General features: G+C 33.3%; 1 protein-coding gene across 4 annotated transcripts in view; it reads right to left on the minus strand.

The window, feature by feature from the left end:
* The window catches only part of LOC143063650 (stAR-related lipid transfer protein 3-like), a 92418-nt gene that overhangs the window by 33445 nt on the left and 40434 nt on the right, over positions 1–18539 (minus strand). For all 4 annotated transcript variants that reach the window (XM_076235907.1, XM_076235904.1, XM_076235905.1 and 1 more), the window contains exons 7-8: positions 11195–11324; positions 8036–8140 (exon numbers count right to left, since the gene is read on the minus strand). In XM_076235907.1, the coding sequence (XP_076092022.1) occupies positions 8036–8140; positions 11195–11324 (235 nt within the window). The remainder of the gene's footprint in view (positions 1–8035; positions 8141–11194; positions 11325–18539) is intronic.

Raw genomic sequence — 18539 nt, forward strand, 5'->3', positions numbered from 1 at the left:
GTACACAACTGAAGATATAAAAAAAGAAGATGTGGTATGACTGCCAATGAGACAACTCTCCACAAGAGACCAAAATGAAGAACACATTTTCATTTTATTTGGTTTATGATTTTCTGTGCATATTCTTTACTCAGGTATCAGAGAGAGTTTCAATAAATTGATAACATTACAAGGATACATAAAAATGTTAAAATCTCTGAACATGGTATCAAAAATTGCCCTCGAACAACATATATACTATCATTTTTTTTATTTAGTTATAATAACATTAGATGTATGTTTCATTACGATACGTTATTTTGATTTGCTAACAGCAGTCTTGCGTCATTCTTCATTTCAGAAAGAATTGTAACATACATGATGACACACATTTCCAAAATAAAGTGCACGGGTAAATAAAAGAAAACTTGATAGTAATCGTGTTTACATGATCATAGCGAAAAAATGTTGTTATAAGTATTGAATGCTTCTTTTAGTAATTATGTAGGGTTGTAAAAGCATTGACCACGCATACATTTTTAGAATGAAGTGCTTCTGCAAAATGTACTTCGGTCAACACTTTTACACCAAAATGAATACAAAAAAGAAGCATTCGTTTCTTAAGTGAATACACTATATTACTGTATATTAGTGTTCACAGATATGTTTATGTCTAATGTATATTGTGAAATTGTGGTAGTAATCATATAATATTTGATTTGAAATCAATAAATGATTGATGTATAATAGAATAGAACCAGATGCTCCGCAGGGCGCAGCTTTAGTACAACCGCAGAGGTTGAACCCTGAACAGTTGTGGCGAGTATGGACATAACATTCAAGCTGGATACAGCTCTAAATTTGGATTGTGATTAAATAGTTGACACAGTATAGGTTTCTGACACAGAATGAATGTGGTCTAATGAACTTAAAATATTTTTTTTGCCTTTAAGCAATTCACTATGCTGTTGAATATTAATCCTCTCAAAAAAATGTTTGAAGAAATTTTCTTTTTATTTATGAAATCTGAAATGAGAAAAATTTAACCCCCCCCCCCCCCCCCATTTTTTTTTACACATCCCCCTTTCCCTTTTTCCAAAACTGATCTCAATTCAAATTTCTAATGGAGTTTGCAACAATAACTACTCATTTAAATACATCATAAAATATTAAAATGTAAAATAAAGTGCTTGTTATCACTGAATGGTAAAGATTGTTTTAATTTATCAGTTGATAGTAAAAGTGAATATACATTGTATATTGTATAAAACAATGATTTAAAGTTGATTCAACTACTATTCTGGACAAAGAAAGATAACTCCAATTGAAAATTTCTTGCTATTGCACAATATTGTGCAATTAGATATTTCTTGCTATTGCGCAATACTTTGCAATTGAAAATATTTGCTATTGCACAATACTGTGCAATTGAAAATTTCTTGCTATTGCACAATACTGTGCAATTGAAGATTTCTTGCTATTGCTGAATACTTAATATAATAATTTTGGATCCTGATTTGAACCAACTTGAAAACTGGGCCCATAATCAAAAAGCTAAGTACATGTTTAGATTCAGCATATCAAAAAAGCCCAAGAATTCAATTTTTGTTAAAATCAAACTTAGTTTAATTTAGGACCCTTTGACTTTAATGTAGACCAATTTGAATACGGGACCAAAAATTAAGAATCTACATACACAGTTAGATTTGGCATATCAAAGAACCCCAATTATTCAATTTTTGATGAAATCAAACAAAGTTTAATTTTGGACCCCGATTTGGACCAACTTGAAAACTGGGCCAATAATAAACTAGAGGCTCTCAAGAGCCTGTGTCGCTCACCTGTTAATGTGTTTACTGATGTCGGCCATCTTCGTTGGTAGGCGGGGTCATTAGACACTTTTTTTTAAAATAGATACCCTAGTATTATGATTGTGGCCAAGTTTGGTTAAATTTGGCCAAGTCGTTTTAGAAAAGATTTTTATACAAGTTACAAAAATGACGAAAAGTTGTTCAATATTGACTATAAAGGGCAATAACTCCTTAAGGGGTCCTCTAACAATTTTGATCATGCTGACTTATTTGTAGATCTTACTTTGCTGAACATTATTGCTGTTCACAGTTTATCTCTATCTATAATAGTATTCAAGATAATAACCAAAAACTGCAAAATTTCCTTAAAATCACCAATTTTAGGGCAGCAACCCAACAACAGGTTGTCCGATTCAACTCAAAATTTGTGAGGGGATATATCTTATTCTGATGGACATTTAAATCTTGAAAGATTTGCCCTAAATGTCTTAGTTTCAAAGATATAAAGCAAAAACTGCATTTTACCACTATGTTCTAATTTTAGCCATGTCGGCCATTTTGTTTGGCAGGCTGGGTCATCGGACACATTTTTTAAACTATAAACCACAATGATAATTGTGGCCAAGTTTGGTTAAATTTGGCAAAGTAGTTTTGGAGAAGAAGATTTTTATAAAAGTTACAAAAAATGACGAAAAGTTGTTAAAAATTGACTATAAAGGGCAATAACTCCTTAAGGGGTCAACTGACAATTTTGGTCATGTTGACTTATTTGTAGGTCTTACTTTGCTGAACATTATTGCTGTTTACAGTTTATCTCTATCTATAATAGTATTCAAGATAATAACCAAAAACTGCAAAACTTCCTTAAAATAACCATTTCACAGGCAGCAACCCAACAACAGGTTGTCCTATTCGTCTGAAAATTTCAAGGCAGATAGATCTTGACCTGATGAACCATTTTACCCTGTCAGATTTGCTCTAAATGCTTCGGTTTTTGAGTTATTAGCCAAAAACTGCATTTTACCCCTATGTTCTATTTTTAGCCATGGCGGCCATCTTGGTTGGTTTGACGGGTCACGCCACACATTTTTTAAACTAGATACCCCAAGGATGATTGTGGCCAAGTTTGGTAGAATTTGGCCCAGTAGTTTCAGAGGAGAAGATTTTTGTAAAAGTTTACGGACGACGGATGACGGACGACAGACAACGGACGCAGGACGACGGACGCCAAGTGATGAGAAAAGCTCACTTGACCTTTCAGGTCAGGTGAGCTAAAAATCTAAGTACATTTTTAGATTCAGCATATCAAAGAACCCCAAGGATTCAATTTTTGTTAAAATCAAACTAAGTTTGATTTTGGACCCTTTGGGCCCCTTATTCCTAAACTGTTGGGACCAAAACTCCCTAAATCAAACACAACCTTCCTTTTATGGTCATAAACCTTGTGTTTAAATATCATAGATTTCTATTTACTTATACTAAAGTTATGGTGCGAAAACCAAGAATAATGCTTATTTGGGCCCCTTTTTGGCCCCCAATTCTGTTGGACCTCAACTCCCAAAATCAATCCAATCCTTCCTTTTGTGGTCATAAACCTTGTGTTTAAATTTCATTGATTTCTATTTACTTATACTAAAGTTATTGTGCGAAAACCAAGAATAATGCTTATTTGAGCCCTTTTTTGGCCCCTAATTCCAAAACTATTGGGACCAAAACTCCCAAAATCAATCCCAACCTTCCTTTTGTGGTCATAAACCTTGTGTCAAAATTTCATAGATTTCAATTTACTTTAACTTAAGTTATAGTGGGAAAACCAAGAAAATGCTTATTTGGGCCCTTTTTGGCCCCTAATTCCTAAAATATTGGGACCAAAACTCCCAAAATCAATCCCAACCTTCCTTTTGTGGTCATAAACCTTGTGTTAAAAGGAGTAGGTTCAGTAAGACCCCTTTTTTGGCCCCAAAATTAAGCAGTTTTGCAAAATTGTGAAAATGTAATCTTTTAGCTATTTTTTGGAAAGTATAATGCTTCTGCTACATAAATATGTGCTGTTTTTGACAATACAATGTACATATATCGTGTACTAGCATCATAAAGTCATGCTAAATTACTGAAATCTTCACAATTATAGCATTTTGGTTTCCGTCTTAAATGAAAGTGGCCGCATTCGTGTTCATTCATAATATTGAAATGTAAGTTGTATTTGATGATAATACATAACATATATAAAGGTTGAAGATGAACACGGATGCGGCCACTTTCATTTTTGACGAAAACCATCTGAAAAGTGGCGTTTTTTGGCATATTTGTTAGATTTTTCATATTTTTAAAAGCTTCAATCGGAGCGTTTTTAATGACTGAATCAGTTAAAATCTTTTACATAAACTAATGGAATCAATTGAAATAGACACTTAAGTGTTTAAAAAGTGTCCTAAATATCTTGTTAGATGAAACTGAAATTTGGGGCCAAAATCGGCCCTTACCGGACCTACTCCTTTCATAGATTTCTATTCACTTTTACTAAAGTTAGAGTGCAAAAACTAAAAGTATTGGGACGAAGACGACGCCAACGTGATACCAATATATGACCAAAAAATTTTCAATTTTTGCGGTCGTATAAAAAATTAGGACAGGCTAAATGGCTTATAATAAGTACCTAAAATTAAACTGTCATCTTCAACTTTTTTTTTTTTTTTTAACACAAATAAAAAAAATTGGAAGTCACAAACTTACATAAGGAACATAAAAGTAGGATAGCTTCATTCATATTCACCTATAGGACACAGGTTATACTGTAGATTATACAGATGAACAACAAATTTAAAGAGCCCCCCTCTTTAAATATACAACATATTACAATAGTTTTTAACTTTGTATGCAGACTTGGGAAAAACCATGCATATGATAACAAATCTCAGCCAAAAATGTTACGTTTTCCTCAATCCATTTAAATTAATATACATGAAAATAAATCAATCTACAGTATTTTTATTTCCATTAGCCTGCTTGAATATACCACAGGCCAGAATAAGTTTGATATTTTTGTATGATTATTGTAAAACAAGAACTATCTTTATAAAAGATATCCGACGTATTTAAATTTGAGTATATGTTTAAAACTATCAGTTCGATAACCTTCAGAAGCACAAAGATACCATTTAAATAACGTTTTCTCTGTTTGTGTTCAGTATTCTCAGTCCTCGTACAGTTCTGTTTACATTCACCAAAACCCCACGGAAATCTCACATGTGTAGGTGTGTTCTAAAAGTCATGTACGTTCGTACAACAAAGTTTACATTAAAAATTATATAATCGCCCCGAATAAACAGCTGTCACGGATGCAAAGAGCTATTGGAGAAACAATTATTTTAATTAAAATATAAATCTTTGTAAGATCTAGTTCAAATATTTATAGTTTTTCACTTGCTTTTCATCACGATATAATTAACGAGACGTTTTTTCAAACACAACCAAATCACCCACCATGACAGCATTTTGTCCAATCACAGAAAGGATTTATGAGCATGCGTATTCTGTTGCCATAGTTAAGCGTCCTTAAGTTCAAAGGGCACAAAACGAAACTATGCCCCCTAGAAAGCCAATAAAACATCAAGGTATAAAAATGTATGTGCTTTTTTTCCATTTTTCATGTTGAGCTTTTAGGAACATGATTTGTTTTTAGTGATTTTTAGTTTAGTTTGTTTTGTTTCATATTTTCAATTTCAATGTTAAAATTCTTTTCCTTTAAATAATTGAACACACATGATTCATGCCTTAGCCACCTCTAGCTAAGGGGTTTAATTGAAGTTCACATGATTACAGATTCAATGAGGTCGAATTATTTACTTGCAAGTGAATGTCATCATCAATGTTTCTGAGCTTATTTCATGATCAAATTGAACCATACTCATACTGGCTGCTACAGCAAATTAATGATTGAACAAAAACAAGATATTTTATATTTCATACATCTCATAGCTAGTGCCCCTTTAAGTTTTATATCCCCTGAGTTTCACTTCTTTAAAATTTACTATGTGAAGCACTAACAAGGCCATTTTCTATGAATTTGATATTTCCAAGAGACATAACTCTTTTAAGAACAGTCAATCATCCAAAATTTAAAATCTTGTCCAAGATACTGCTGATATTAACCTATAGTATAAGTTTCATAAAAATCTGGCAAGAATTGTACCCTTGAGAGCACTAGCAAGGCCAGAAGGCCAGAAGTACACACAGACAGACACCCAATATTTCTATGTCCTCCGCAACGAGTTACATGGGGGATAAAAATCTGGTAAGAATTGTATTTGTGAGAGCGTTAACGAGGCCATTTTCTATAAATTTAATATTTCCAAGAGACATAACTCTTTTTTTTTTAAGTTTATCTTCCACCATTTTAGAACTTGTCTGAGATATTGCTGATATATATATATTAGACTATAATATAAGTTTATAAAAATCTGGCAACAATTGTACTTGTGAGAGTGCTAATGAGGTCATATTCCATAAATGTCATATTTCCAAGAGACATAACTCTTTAAAAAAAATATAAATATAAAACTTTCAGAGATATTGCTGATATTAATCTATAGTATAGGTTTTATAGAAATCTGGCAAACATTGTATCTGTGAGAGCGCTTTAGAGGGCATTTTCCATAAATTTAATATTTCCAAGGGACACATAACTTTTTAAAAATAAATGGAGAATGTGGCCATGGGGCACAGATGAAGCCTGATCTTTGTTTTATGATAATTAGCATTAACTATAAGTTTCATAACATTTTGTTGAGGCAAACTAAAGTTAGAGAATAGAAACCAACTTCCGGACTTAGTCTCAAGAACTAGCTCAGGAATAACAACTACCTAAATTAAAATTCACTAGCATGAATTCTAGGCTTAGTGAGCAATTGCATATTCAACATTAAACCTTATATTTTATTATTAAGGGCTTGTAATTATAGTGCTTGGAATAATCTACTGTACTTAATAACTCAATCACTATATATGCAAATTAAGTATTAAACAATCAATCAGACAGACATCTTTTGAAAAAAAATTATTGCAAAGTCAAACATGGTTCAACTTTAAATTTATTAAGTCCTAAACCAGCATACTTGAAGAATGCTTGTCACTAGCTTGTAGCATGCATGTTGCAAACAAAACTTTTAAGATGCTTATAACAAACTAGTAGATGAAATTGATCATGTAAGGTTTTGCTTGCATGGGCAAGCAAACCAAAACAGTCAATGATTTCAGGAAGGGGACAATTTAAATTCTCTAACTCTGAGCAAAAAAGAAATATTGCAAAAAAAAAATTCAGTTACTGCCAAATATGTCACCATGTGAAGTAACACTTCACTTAATATACTAAGTAGTACTTATTAATCATCCTTTAACCACGCCACATTTTTTCGCCTGCCCTAAGTCAGGAGCCTCTGGCCTTTGTTAGTCTTGTATGTTTAGTTCATTTATTTTTTTTGGAGTTGAGTGTGATGTCCATTTTCACTGAACTAGTACACAATTTTATTTAGGGGTCAGCTGAGGACCAGCTCTGAGTGTGAGACTTTCTTGCTGCATTCAAGGCCCATTGGTAGAATTCAGCTGTTGTCTGTCTGATCTTTGGTCTGGGTGTTTTCTCTTTGACATATTCCCTTTTTCCATTCTCAATTTTATTATTATGAGACTATATATAGGTTGCACTTGTTTAAATATAAACAATGCAATTTCCCATAGGAACTCCCTTCATGGCTGACACTCTACCACTGTTACTATGAAGATTCGTTAAAATTTTATCCTAGAAAGCAAAGTTGATATACACTACTTTATTATTCAAAGGTCAAAACATAGGGCTGTGTGGCATATTTTCAACATTTATATGCCCTGAACTTATAAGGATTTAAACTTATACTAAAATTATGTACCACCATTCCCTCTAATTTGGGTCATCCTTAAAATTCAATTTTGACTGCTATTCATGTGAATTTATACTGGTAACATTCCTAAGTTACATCTCTATCAGATGAAATATAGGGATCAAATCTTGGAACCAGTAAGTAAACAAAACAAAATATCATTGAGAATGTTCTAACAGGAAACAGATTAATCAAGATTGATTTTGGTGATCTGTACTTGTTGCAAACAAGCAATATAATTTCAATACTGGTTGAAATCCCTAGAAATAAGTATACATTGTTGAACTACTTAGATATTTTATTCAGGGTACATTATATAAGACTACTTCTCACCATCACTGTTTTCTGGACTGTAGTATTCAGCATATTCACGACCATGTCTCTGACCTTCTACATCTCCAAGCAAGGGGGATCGTTCATCATGTTGACCCATAGTTACTGAAACATTACATTTGGTTGCATTAAATTCTTTATATAAGTCAAAAGAAACATTACATTAAAATAAGTCTGAACAGTTATATACAAAAATAAATCTGTTGACACAGAAATTTGTCTTGCCTTTGCGTTTATTCAATAGTATAATGCAAATGGTGAAATTCAGAGCAATGTTTCAACATGTAAACTATGCAAAGTTGACAAAGTTAATGGACCAAGACTACAGATGTAAGGCTTAATAACCTCTATGGAAATGTGAAATGCTCATGCTCTATAAACTGCATACCACATAGCATTGACTATCATTAGGGGTTCCCTTTAAACTAACATAAACACAAGCTTTATCATGTAACCTTTGCAAACATTTCAAGATCAATCAAATATGACCATATAACAATGTATAATTTTTAATGGAAATGAGATCAACAAATGCTAATACAACTGCAAACCAAATATTGTTGACCTGCCATTAGTGGTTCATCATAAATTGATCATATCTTAAAGTTAACATGTAAAATATGCATAAGTTTCAAAGTAAATAGACAATGAATGGAAATCTCCATGGAAATGAATGTGCTAATGATAATGCTAAATCTACAACTGCATACCAAATATCATTGACCTACCTATCTTGGTTCCCAATAACAGACAACTTGAACACATAAACTAAGGTAAGTATCAAAATCAACAGACCTTGGTTGAGGGGGAAGGGCCAAATATTTTCCATGGAATAGAAATTAGCAAATGCTAGTACAACTGCATACCATTAATATCATTCATCTACCACTAGTGGTTAAATGCCCTTAAATTGAACTAACCACAATTTAATACTTTGCTTAAGCTGCTGACAAGACCACAGAACAGTACACTTAAGTCTTATCTTGCTATTTCGACTTTGAAGTGGTTAGACAAAAACTTAATAGACAGTTAAATCAAGGTGATATGGAATATAGAAACAAATTTATGTTTTATCTAAAATACTGGTAATGACAAATAAGTTTCTCTTAAGATTTATCGACCTTGTCATTAACTCATCACAGATACCTGCATTCAAACTTTGCACTCAAGATGCACGTTTTGTCTTCAAAAGACTCATCAGTGACACTCAAATCAAAAAAATTAACAGGCTAAAATGAAGAATTTTCTTGTCAAATGAATTATGAATTATAATGTAAAATACCACATATTTTTATATGCATCAAAAACATGTTTAAGTCTGCCACATTCTATATGTGCCTGTCCCAAATTGGTCTATTATTGAGGGGGTGTCTTTTGTAGCTGTTTAGCATATTTACATTTTTTTTATAAAGTTTTTTCTTTGGAACCACTGTCCCAGGTTTAGGTTAAAAAGATGAGCGACTTCTTATGTGTAAAACCAGGACACATTCTGTATGTGAATGTCCCAATTCTGGTATTAGTGGGTTGCTTGCTATGTCCTATGGGTTGATTGCTGTGTCATATGTGTTGATTGTTATGTTTTTAATGGGTTGCTTGCTATATTGTATGTGTTGCTTGCTACATGTACAGATCTTAACGTCCCTCTCCTACCTTTAAGTCAGTGACTCCACATAATGATACAACCCTTTCAATCTGAGGTTAATATATATTTGACAAATCTGTACTCATTTTTCCTTGCTTTCATTCAGATTTTGTTGTGTTGACAAAAACAACATATTTTGCCTTCCTAAGTTGTTTATAAAAAAAATTGAGATGACTATGCTTTTACAACTATATTACCCCTGATAGTAATCCCTAGTCTCACACATTGCAAAATTTATTGTAGGTGAGGCAAAAAGGATTTACATTATGGTGGTCAGAAACATTCTTCGAAAAATTCCGAAGTCAAGGGTTGACTGATAAGGGAAAACGTCTGAAATTGCACTTACTCCTAGCATTACCGGTATATCAAAAGTCTGATTTTGGTGTCAAATATAAATATCAGATGTCTTCAAGATTTCTGTACACTTCAGAATGGAATTCAAATTTGACAAAAATAATTCTTGAGGTGAAACATGTGAGTGTTTAATTTGCATTAAACAAAACATAAATTTCAGTGGCCATGGGGGAAAAGTAGTATGTTGTGACCTTTGGAAATCACCATTGACCTAATAAATAGCCAATAGAAATGTTTCTAGTATTATATTAACCACGCTATTTGAGTTAAAATATTTAAACGACGAAGCTGTAGGAGGAGTTCGTTTAAATTTGTTAATGAGTAAGGCGTGGTGTATATGTTTTGTAACATCATTGAAAAGTGGCCTGATGATTTTTTATCCAATAAAAAAAACTAGTGGGAGTGTTGTTCTAGCTCAATGCTTTGCACTCTCACAAGAAAATCGATCCAGACAATTTTTCGAAAATCAGCCGGTTCATTCAGTGATTACATGTCGTTAAGAATGGCCATGAAATTTGAAGACGTAGATTTTAATTAAGGATATTGCTGGAACCAAGGATATCGAATTATCTTGATTTAAGTTCATTTGATTTTCTGGGGTCTGAGAATTTTTAAAACAAAATAATACGGCTCTGATTTGTCAATAAAAAATCTTTAAAAAAAAAGATTTTCCCAAACCAATATTTATTGCATTTATTAAATGCATTGGCAAAAATAATCTGGCTCCGTTATGAACAGCCCCCAAACCCAACTATATGTCCCCATTCAAATGCATTGATCAGCCAAAAAAAGGGGGGTTCCAACCCCCGGAACCCCACCCCCTGGATCCGCCAATGTACATGAAGTTGCAAGGACAAAGTACGTCACGATTCTTTTTTATGGAATAACATATCAATCTTTATATTAAACCATGGTTTTTCAGAAACCGAACTATTAAGCAGATTATCACGTAAAAACTTCAAAGGAAAAATGCTGTATTATGTTACAATTCTTGTTACACAATGCAGGATAGGCTAACCATATTAACAAGTTTACAGATCACTTATTCATATCATACTCAGTTCAGTGTGATAAAAGAAACATCTCTCAGTGCAGGGAATGGATAACAGGCCCCAACCACTAGAGATGTACTTTACATGACATGAAAGAACATGTCTGTTTACCTTTCTTTCTTGCCTTTTTCTCAGATGGCAAGACTTTAAAATCCAGAAACCATGTCTCAACCCATGCCATGCTAAATGATACTATCAGCAGTACATATCCTAATGCATTGTCATGCTCTGTATCAGCAAACTGAAAAAAATGAGAGCATGAAACATTAATATTTCAGTTGAGAATTATTATCAATGGGAGTCAAACAAGAATGTGTCCATAGTACATGGATGCCCCACTCGCACTATCATTTTCTATGTTCATTTGACTGTGAAATTTGGGTAAAAACTCTAATTTGGCATTAAATATTAGAAAGATCATATCATAGGGAACATGTGTATAGTTTCAAGTTGATTGGAATTTTACTTCATCAAAAACTACCTTGACCAACAACTTAAACCTGAAACTCACACTATCATTTTCTATGTTCAGTGGACAGTGAAATTGGAGTCAATAATCTAATTTAGAATTTAAATTAGAAAGATCATGTGTACTAAGTTTCAAATTGATATGACTTCAACTTCATCAAAAACTACCTTAACTAAAATCTGTAACCTGAAGCGGGACAGACGGACGAACAGACTAACAGACCCACAGACCAGAAAAAATAATGCCCCTCTAATATCGTAGGTGGGGCATAAAAATATTTGGTTAATTTTACTGTGGGTCTGCATGTTTATAAAAAGTTTTACATCCTATATTAAACATACATTTACAGTTTCACAAAATAAATGTTTTAATAAACTCATGGATACCTAAATTCATACATATGTAATTTCCCTGTGTTTCTTTCCAGATTATTATATTTGTGTCCAACTATTAAATTTTGAAAATATAATTATTTATGAGAAAGATCTTGATTTTTTTTGATTTTTTTTTTTACATGTATTCATTTTACAGTGTAGGAAATTGTTCTTTAGACTTGATAAATAAAGATTTACTAAATTTTAATCATGTACAGGGTATATTTGGATTCATTGGATTTGCGCCAATTTTTAAAATATCCTATCTTTTATTTGCACCACAACGTTATAATTTCATTTGCACTAAAAAAAAATAAAAACTTCATTTGCACCATTTTACAGGTATTGCAGGTAAGATATAACAGAAAAGTTAAATATTTATTGCTCTAAAAGGATTGTCTCTGGATAATTGAGTGAGTTTATTTTCATTTCTGATACTAAACTGAGATTCACAAAGGTTTAAAATTATGTTCACATGATTGAGAAGATAGACATTGTGAATTCAGAGTCATTCAGAGACAAACAGAGGAAATAAGTTTGTAATTTGTGATCACAACACATATAGCTTATCACATGTACTGAAAAATGGAGACAAGTCGCTTAGGATACCAAAAAACTGGAAAAGCCAGAATTACAACTAATATGGCCTGCAGTTCTAAAATAGCAGAAAGAAAAAAATGGACTATCTTTTGAATAACAAGAAGTAATTGTAACAGGATGCTGTTACAAAGTCTCCCAAACAAAGTTCCCATAATTCGCCATTCCCATGGTCCCATATTCCTTTAATTTGTTTTATTGTCCCATACAAGAATATATATGGTTTAGGGGTGGGGATCTTGACCATTTACAATTTATCAAACATGAGGGGGTGGACTTCACCTATATTTCATTTGATTTGTTTTGTTGTCCCATTCAAGAATATATTTGGTTAAGGGGTGGGGATCTTGACCATTGATGTTTTATCAAACATGAAGGGGGGGGTGACCCCCAAAGACTCTCCCTATATTTCATTTAATGTGTTTAATTGTTCCTTTCAAGAATATATATGGTTTAGGGGTGGGGATCTTGACCGTTTACAAGTTTTCCAACAAGAGGCGGTGGGGGTGACCCCCAGGGACTTCCCTTTCATTTCATTTGATTTGTTTTATTGTCCAATACAAGAACATATATAGTTTAGGGGTGGGGATCTCAACCATTTAAAACTTTTTCAAACATGAGGGGATGGAGTGGACCCCCATGAACTCTTCCTATACTTCATTTAATGTGTTTTATTGTTCCATACAAGAATATATATGGTTTAGGGGTGGGGATCTTGACCGTTTACAAGTTTTCCAACAAGAGGGGGTGGGGGTGACCCCCAGGGACTTCCCTTTTATTTCATTTGATTTCTTTTATTGTCCAATACAAGAACATATATGGTTTAGGGGTGGGGATCTCAATCATTTAAAAGTTTTTCAAACATGAGGGGATGGAGTGGACCCCCATGAACTCTTCCTATACTTCATTTAATGTGTTTTATTGTTCCATACAAGAATATATATGGTTTAGGGGTGGGGATCTTGACCGTTTACAAGTTTTCCAACAAGAGGCGGTGGGGGTGACCCCCAGGGACTTCCCTTTTATTTCATTTGATTTGTTTTATTGTCCCATACAAGAATATATATGGTTTAGGGGTGGGGATCTCGACCTTTTACAAGACAATAGCACATTCTCAAATTGAATGGGGTGGGGGGAGACCCCCTCAAGGACTTCCCTTTTATTTCATTTAATGTGCTTATTGTCCCATACCAAGAATATATATGGTTTAGGGGTGGGGATCTCGACCGTTTACAAGATTATAGTATACTCTCAAATTGAAAGGGGTGGGGTGACCCCCCAGGGACTCACCATATATTTCATATGATTTGTTTTATTGTCCTGTGATCATTTCTGAAGACTGAATGTGTCTATCACTTACAGTTTTCAAGTTAAAGTCATTTGAAAATTTTAAACTAGAGGCCTGTATTGCTCACCTGACTCTACTTGGGTTTTTGAAATCATATAAAAAAGATAAAATTTGGCTACAAAGTTACAACACTTGGCCAGCACCTCATTAGGAAAGGAACATTTATGCTATGTTTGGTTTCATTCAATGCAGTGGTTCTCTAGAAGAAGACTTTTGTATGCATTTCTCTTAGGGCCCTATGTTAAACTAAGACCCCCTGCAGGCGGCCATCTTGAATGATAGATAGTTACAAAGTAACAACACTTGGTCAGCCTCTCATCAGGAACATTCATGTTATGTTTGGTTTCATTCCATTCAGTGGTTCTCTAAAAGAAGAAATTTGTATGTATTTCCCATAGGGTCTATGTTAAACTAAGTCCTCAACTGGTGGCCATCTTGGACGTTGGATTGGCAACAAAGTAACAACACTTGGTCAGCATCTCATTAGGAACATTCATGCAATGTTTGGTTTCATTCCATTCAGTGGTTCTCTAAAAGAAGACATTTGTATGTAATTCCCATTGGGTCCTATGTTACACTAAGTACCCTGCTGGCGCCCATCTTGGATGATGGATCGGCTAAAAAGTAACAACACTTGGTTAGCACCTCATAAGGAACATTCATGCCATGTTTGGTTTCATTCCATTCAGTGGTTCTCTAAAAGAAGTCATTTGTATGCATTTCCAATAGGGTCCTATGTTAAACTAAGTCCCCCGCTGGCAGCCATCTTGGATGATGGATCGGCTACAAAGCAACCACTCTTGGTCAGCACCTCAAAAGAAACATTCAAGCCATGATTGGTTTCATTCCATTCAGTGGTTCTCTATAAGAAGTTTAAAATTTATAAAGTTAACGACGACAACGACAGACGACGGACGCCAAGTGATGAGAAAAGCTCAAAAGCAAAGCAGCTTATATTTCTTGGCACTGTGAAGCAATTTAAGATGAAGCCACTATGACATTTTGTTTTCATAACAATTATTCTATAATCTTTTTTAATTTCGTTACTGATTTTGTTTACAAATATAAAAAAGAAGATGTGGTATGATTGCCAATGAGACAACTGTCCACAAGAGATCAAAATGACACAGAAATTAACAACCTTCAACAATGAGCAAAGCCCATACCGCATAGTCAGCTATAAAAGGCCCGAAATGACAATGTTAAATAATTCAAACGAGAAAACTAACGGCCTTATTTATGTTCGAAAATGAAAAAAAAGAAATATGTAACACATAAACATACGACAAACACTGAATTAAAGTTGGTTTATATACAATAGTTCAAGAAAAATACAAAAATGCTTTTTTATAAATAAGTGTTTTATTCTTCAAAGAAAATAATCTCAAAAACTGAATGGTGACTTTTTTGTCCCGAGACTTTCAGTCCTACATTCATTGGATATATAAAATATAAATAGACAATAGACAATATCCAATCAACTTGGCATTATAAGGTGTGAAAATTGATTACTAAAACAACTGCTACTATAAAATTTGACTAAACAAGGGTTGAAAGTAAAAAAAGTGATATTTAAAGACTCCCTTAAACCAGACCCACTTAAACCCTTGCAATGGATGAATTACTTTTATCTTTTGCACTAACAAATAATTTTAAATCACTACATATTAAGAATTTTACAATAAAATAGAAAAGAACATTTTAAATGACTTTCATTATTTCATTACATACCATAACAAACCAGGAAGAAAGTGTTGATTTTTTTTAGAATTATTGTTAACACAATCCAATTGACCCGTATTTGCCAGTAAAATAATTTCCATTGGAAGTCAGATGTGCTCATGCTTATCCAACTGCCAAGGAAGTCAGTTGTGCTAATACTTCTATAACTACATACAAAATAGCACTGACCCAACTACCACTAGTAAGTCCCCATACACTGACCTAGCTACCACTAGTAAGTCCCCATACACTGACCTAGCTACCACTAGTAAGTCCCCACACACTGACCTAGCTACCACTAGTAAGTCCCATACACTGACCTAGCTACCACTAGTAAGTCCCCATACACTGACCTAGCTACCACTAGTAAGTCCCCATACACTGACCTAGCTACCACTAGTAAGTCCCCACACACTGACCTAGCTACCACTAGTAAGTCCCATACACTGACCTAGCTACCACTAGTAAGTCCCCATACACTGACCTAGCTACCACTAGTAAGTCCCCATACACTGACCTAGCTACCACTAGTAAGTCCCCATACACTGACCTAGCTACCACTAATAAGTCCCCATACATTGACCTAGCTACCACTAGTAAGTCCCTATACACTGACCTAGCTACCACTAGTAAGTCCCCATACACTGACCTAGCTACCACTAATAAGTACCCATACACTCCTCTAGCTACCACTAATAAGTCCCCATACACGGAACTAGCTACCACTAATAAGTCCCCATACACTGACCTAGCTACCACTAATAAGTCCCCATACACTGACCTAGCTACCACTAATAAGTCACCATACACTGACCTAGCTACCACTACTAAGTCCCCATACACGGACCTAGCTACCACTAGTAAGTCCCCATACACTGACCTAGCTACCACTACTAAGTCCCCATACACGGACCTAGCTACCATTAGTAAGTCCCTATACACTGACCTAGTCACAAACTAATACATTGCTGCCAGAGACACTTTACCTTAGTTTACCTTTATGACTTTGTTGACGCAAGACAAAAACCAGTAAAATCATTTATTTATTGAATTATTTCAATTCTTAATCTTTAAACATGATCAACTTAACTCCTCATCTCAACACTGCCCCATTGCCCTTAAATCCTAGCTGTAACCCAGATTTTCACCCCTTTCATAGTCTTATAACATAAGCCTTGATATGAGGTTCAGCATTGATAGCAACAAAAATATCTGACAAAAAACTTTGAAAGCAAACGATATGAACAAGTTCTAAGGCTTATTCTATAGATCTAGAACTAGCCCCTTTTAGAGACTAAAGAGGAACATGCCTAGCCACTATAAGATGTGCATTTTGTGTTTCACATGAAGTCAAAAATGAGTATCACCTCAGGGAAAAACTCTTTTGATATTTTGGTTCAAAATTGGTTTAAATTATGAAAAATTGCCATCGTTAGGCTAACACTGGAAGCATTTATATAATTACATGCAGTTTTTGGAAGAAATTTTTAATTTTCTTATTAAATAAATGGTGTTTAAAAAATGTATAATTTTCTTTAATGGTTGCCTTCAAGACATGGTCACCAGTGTCAGATTTTTGGTCAATGACAAAGACAACAAAATATGTTTAGAATTATTGAATATCAAACATTTTAATTGAAAAAAAATATGACAAGAACATGTTTAACTCACAGTTATTTCAAACAACAGTAGCTTTCTTTGATCATTAATCTTATCTGATAAAACTGTATCTAAACTTATCTATAAATAACAAAACTTCAAAAAAAAACCTTTCTTTCGGTGTATAGAACATTAAAATAACTTGATGCATATTCTTACAATAAACAATCAAACTTAGCAATACAATTAATATGTTTTGTCTACGGACAAGACATTGTATTCATATTTAATGAAATGCATTATTAAAACCTAATTTTGATATAGCTGAAAGTGTTCTCTTGAAAAAAAAACATACATTTTATCAGGTTTATCTATCAAATGATGCTTAACTTCGAGGAAAATGGAAACAAATACATTTTGATAATGTCTACGGACAAGACATTTTATTGATATTCAATAAAATGCTTTCAAAGATGATTGTTAAGATTAAAAGTTACCAATTAAATTCTAAGCTGTGTTTTTTGAATTTTGGAAAATATAAAAGTGTACCCATAATTCTTTACCTATCTCAATAATTTATTGATTAAGCCAAAATGAAGACACATTCTTTTAACTGAAATCCATATATCTGACTGTTTAAAACAATCAAACTATTATTAAAACTCAATTTTGACATAGTTGAATGTGTTCTCTTGAAAAAATAACTTAAATTTTATCTATCAAATTAGGCTGAACTCAAGGAAATTGGATACAAATATATTGTGGTAATGTCTACGGACAAGACAATTTCAGTTAAAAAAAAATTCTGTTAGAATTAATTGTGACTATATTTATGTTGAAAATACTGAGTTTTAATTTGAATAGATAACTTTCATCACCTATAAATAAGATTTAAGTTCCATAGCAGACAAATAATTGAATTTAATACTTGTTATGTACAAGTGTCTTGTCCGTAGACACTTCCTCATCTGCTGTTAATACTGAAGTGCAAAAGATAAAGTTAGAGAGAGAGAAATACTTTTTCTTCATTTGATTTAGTTAATCTTTAAAGGTATGCATCAACTGGAATAAACAATATTGAAGTAAAATAAAGTATACTTTTTATGACTGATAATCTGACACTTTTTAAAATCCACTCCTGTAAAGTAATTTTACAAAAATTGAGAACACTTAAATAACCATTTATTTATTAACAAGAATGTGTCCACAGTACACGGATGCCCCACTCGCACTATCATTTTCTATGTTTAAAGGACTGTGAAATTGGAATAAATTCTCTAATTTGGCATTAAAATTAGAATGATCTTATCAAAGGGAACATGTATACTAAGTTTCAAGTTGATTGGA

Source organism: Mytilus galloprovincialis, chromosome 2 (assembly GCF_965363235.1).
Source record: "Mytilus galloprovincialis chromosome 2, xbMytGall1.hap1.1, whole genome shotgun sequence".
NCBI classification, from domain to species: Eukaryota; Metazoa; Mollusca; class Bivalvia; order Mytilida; family Mytilidae; genus Mytilus; species Mytilus galloprovincialis.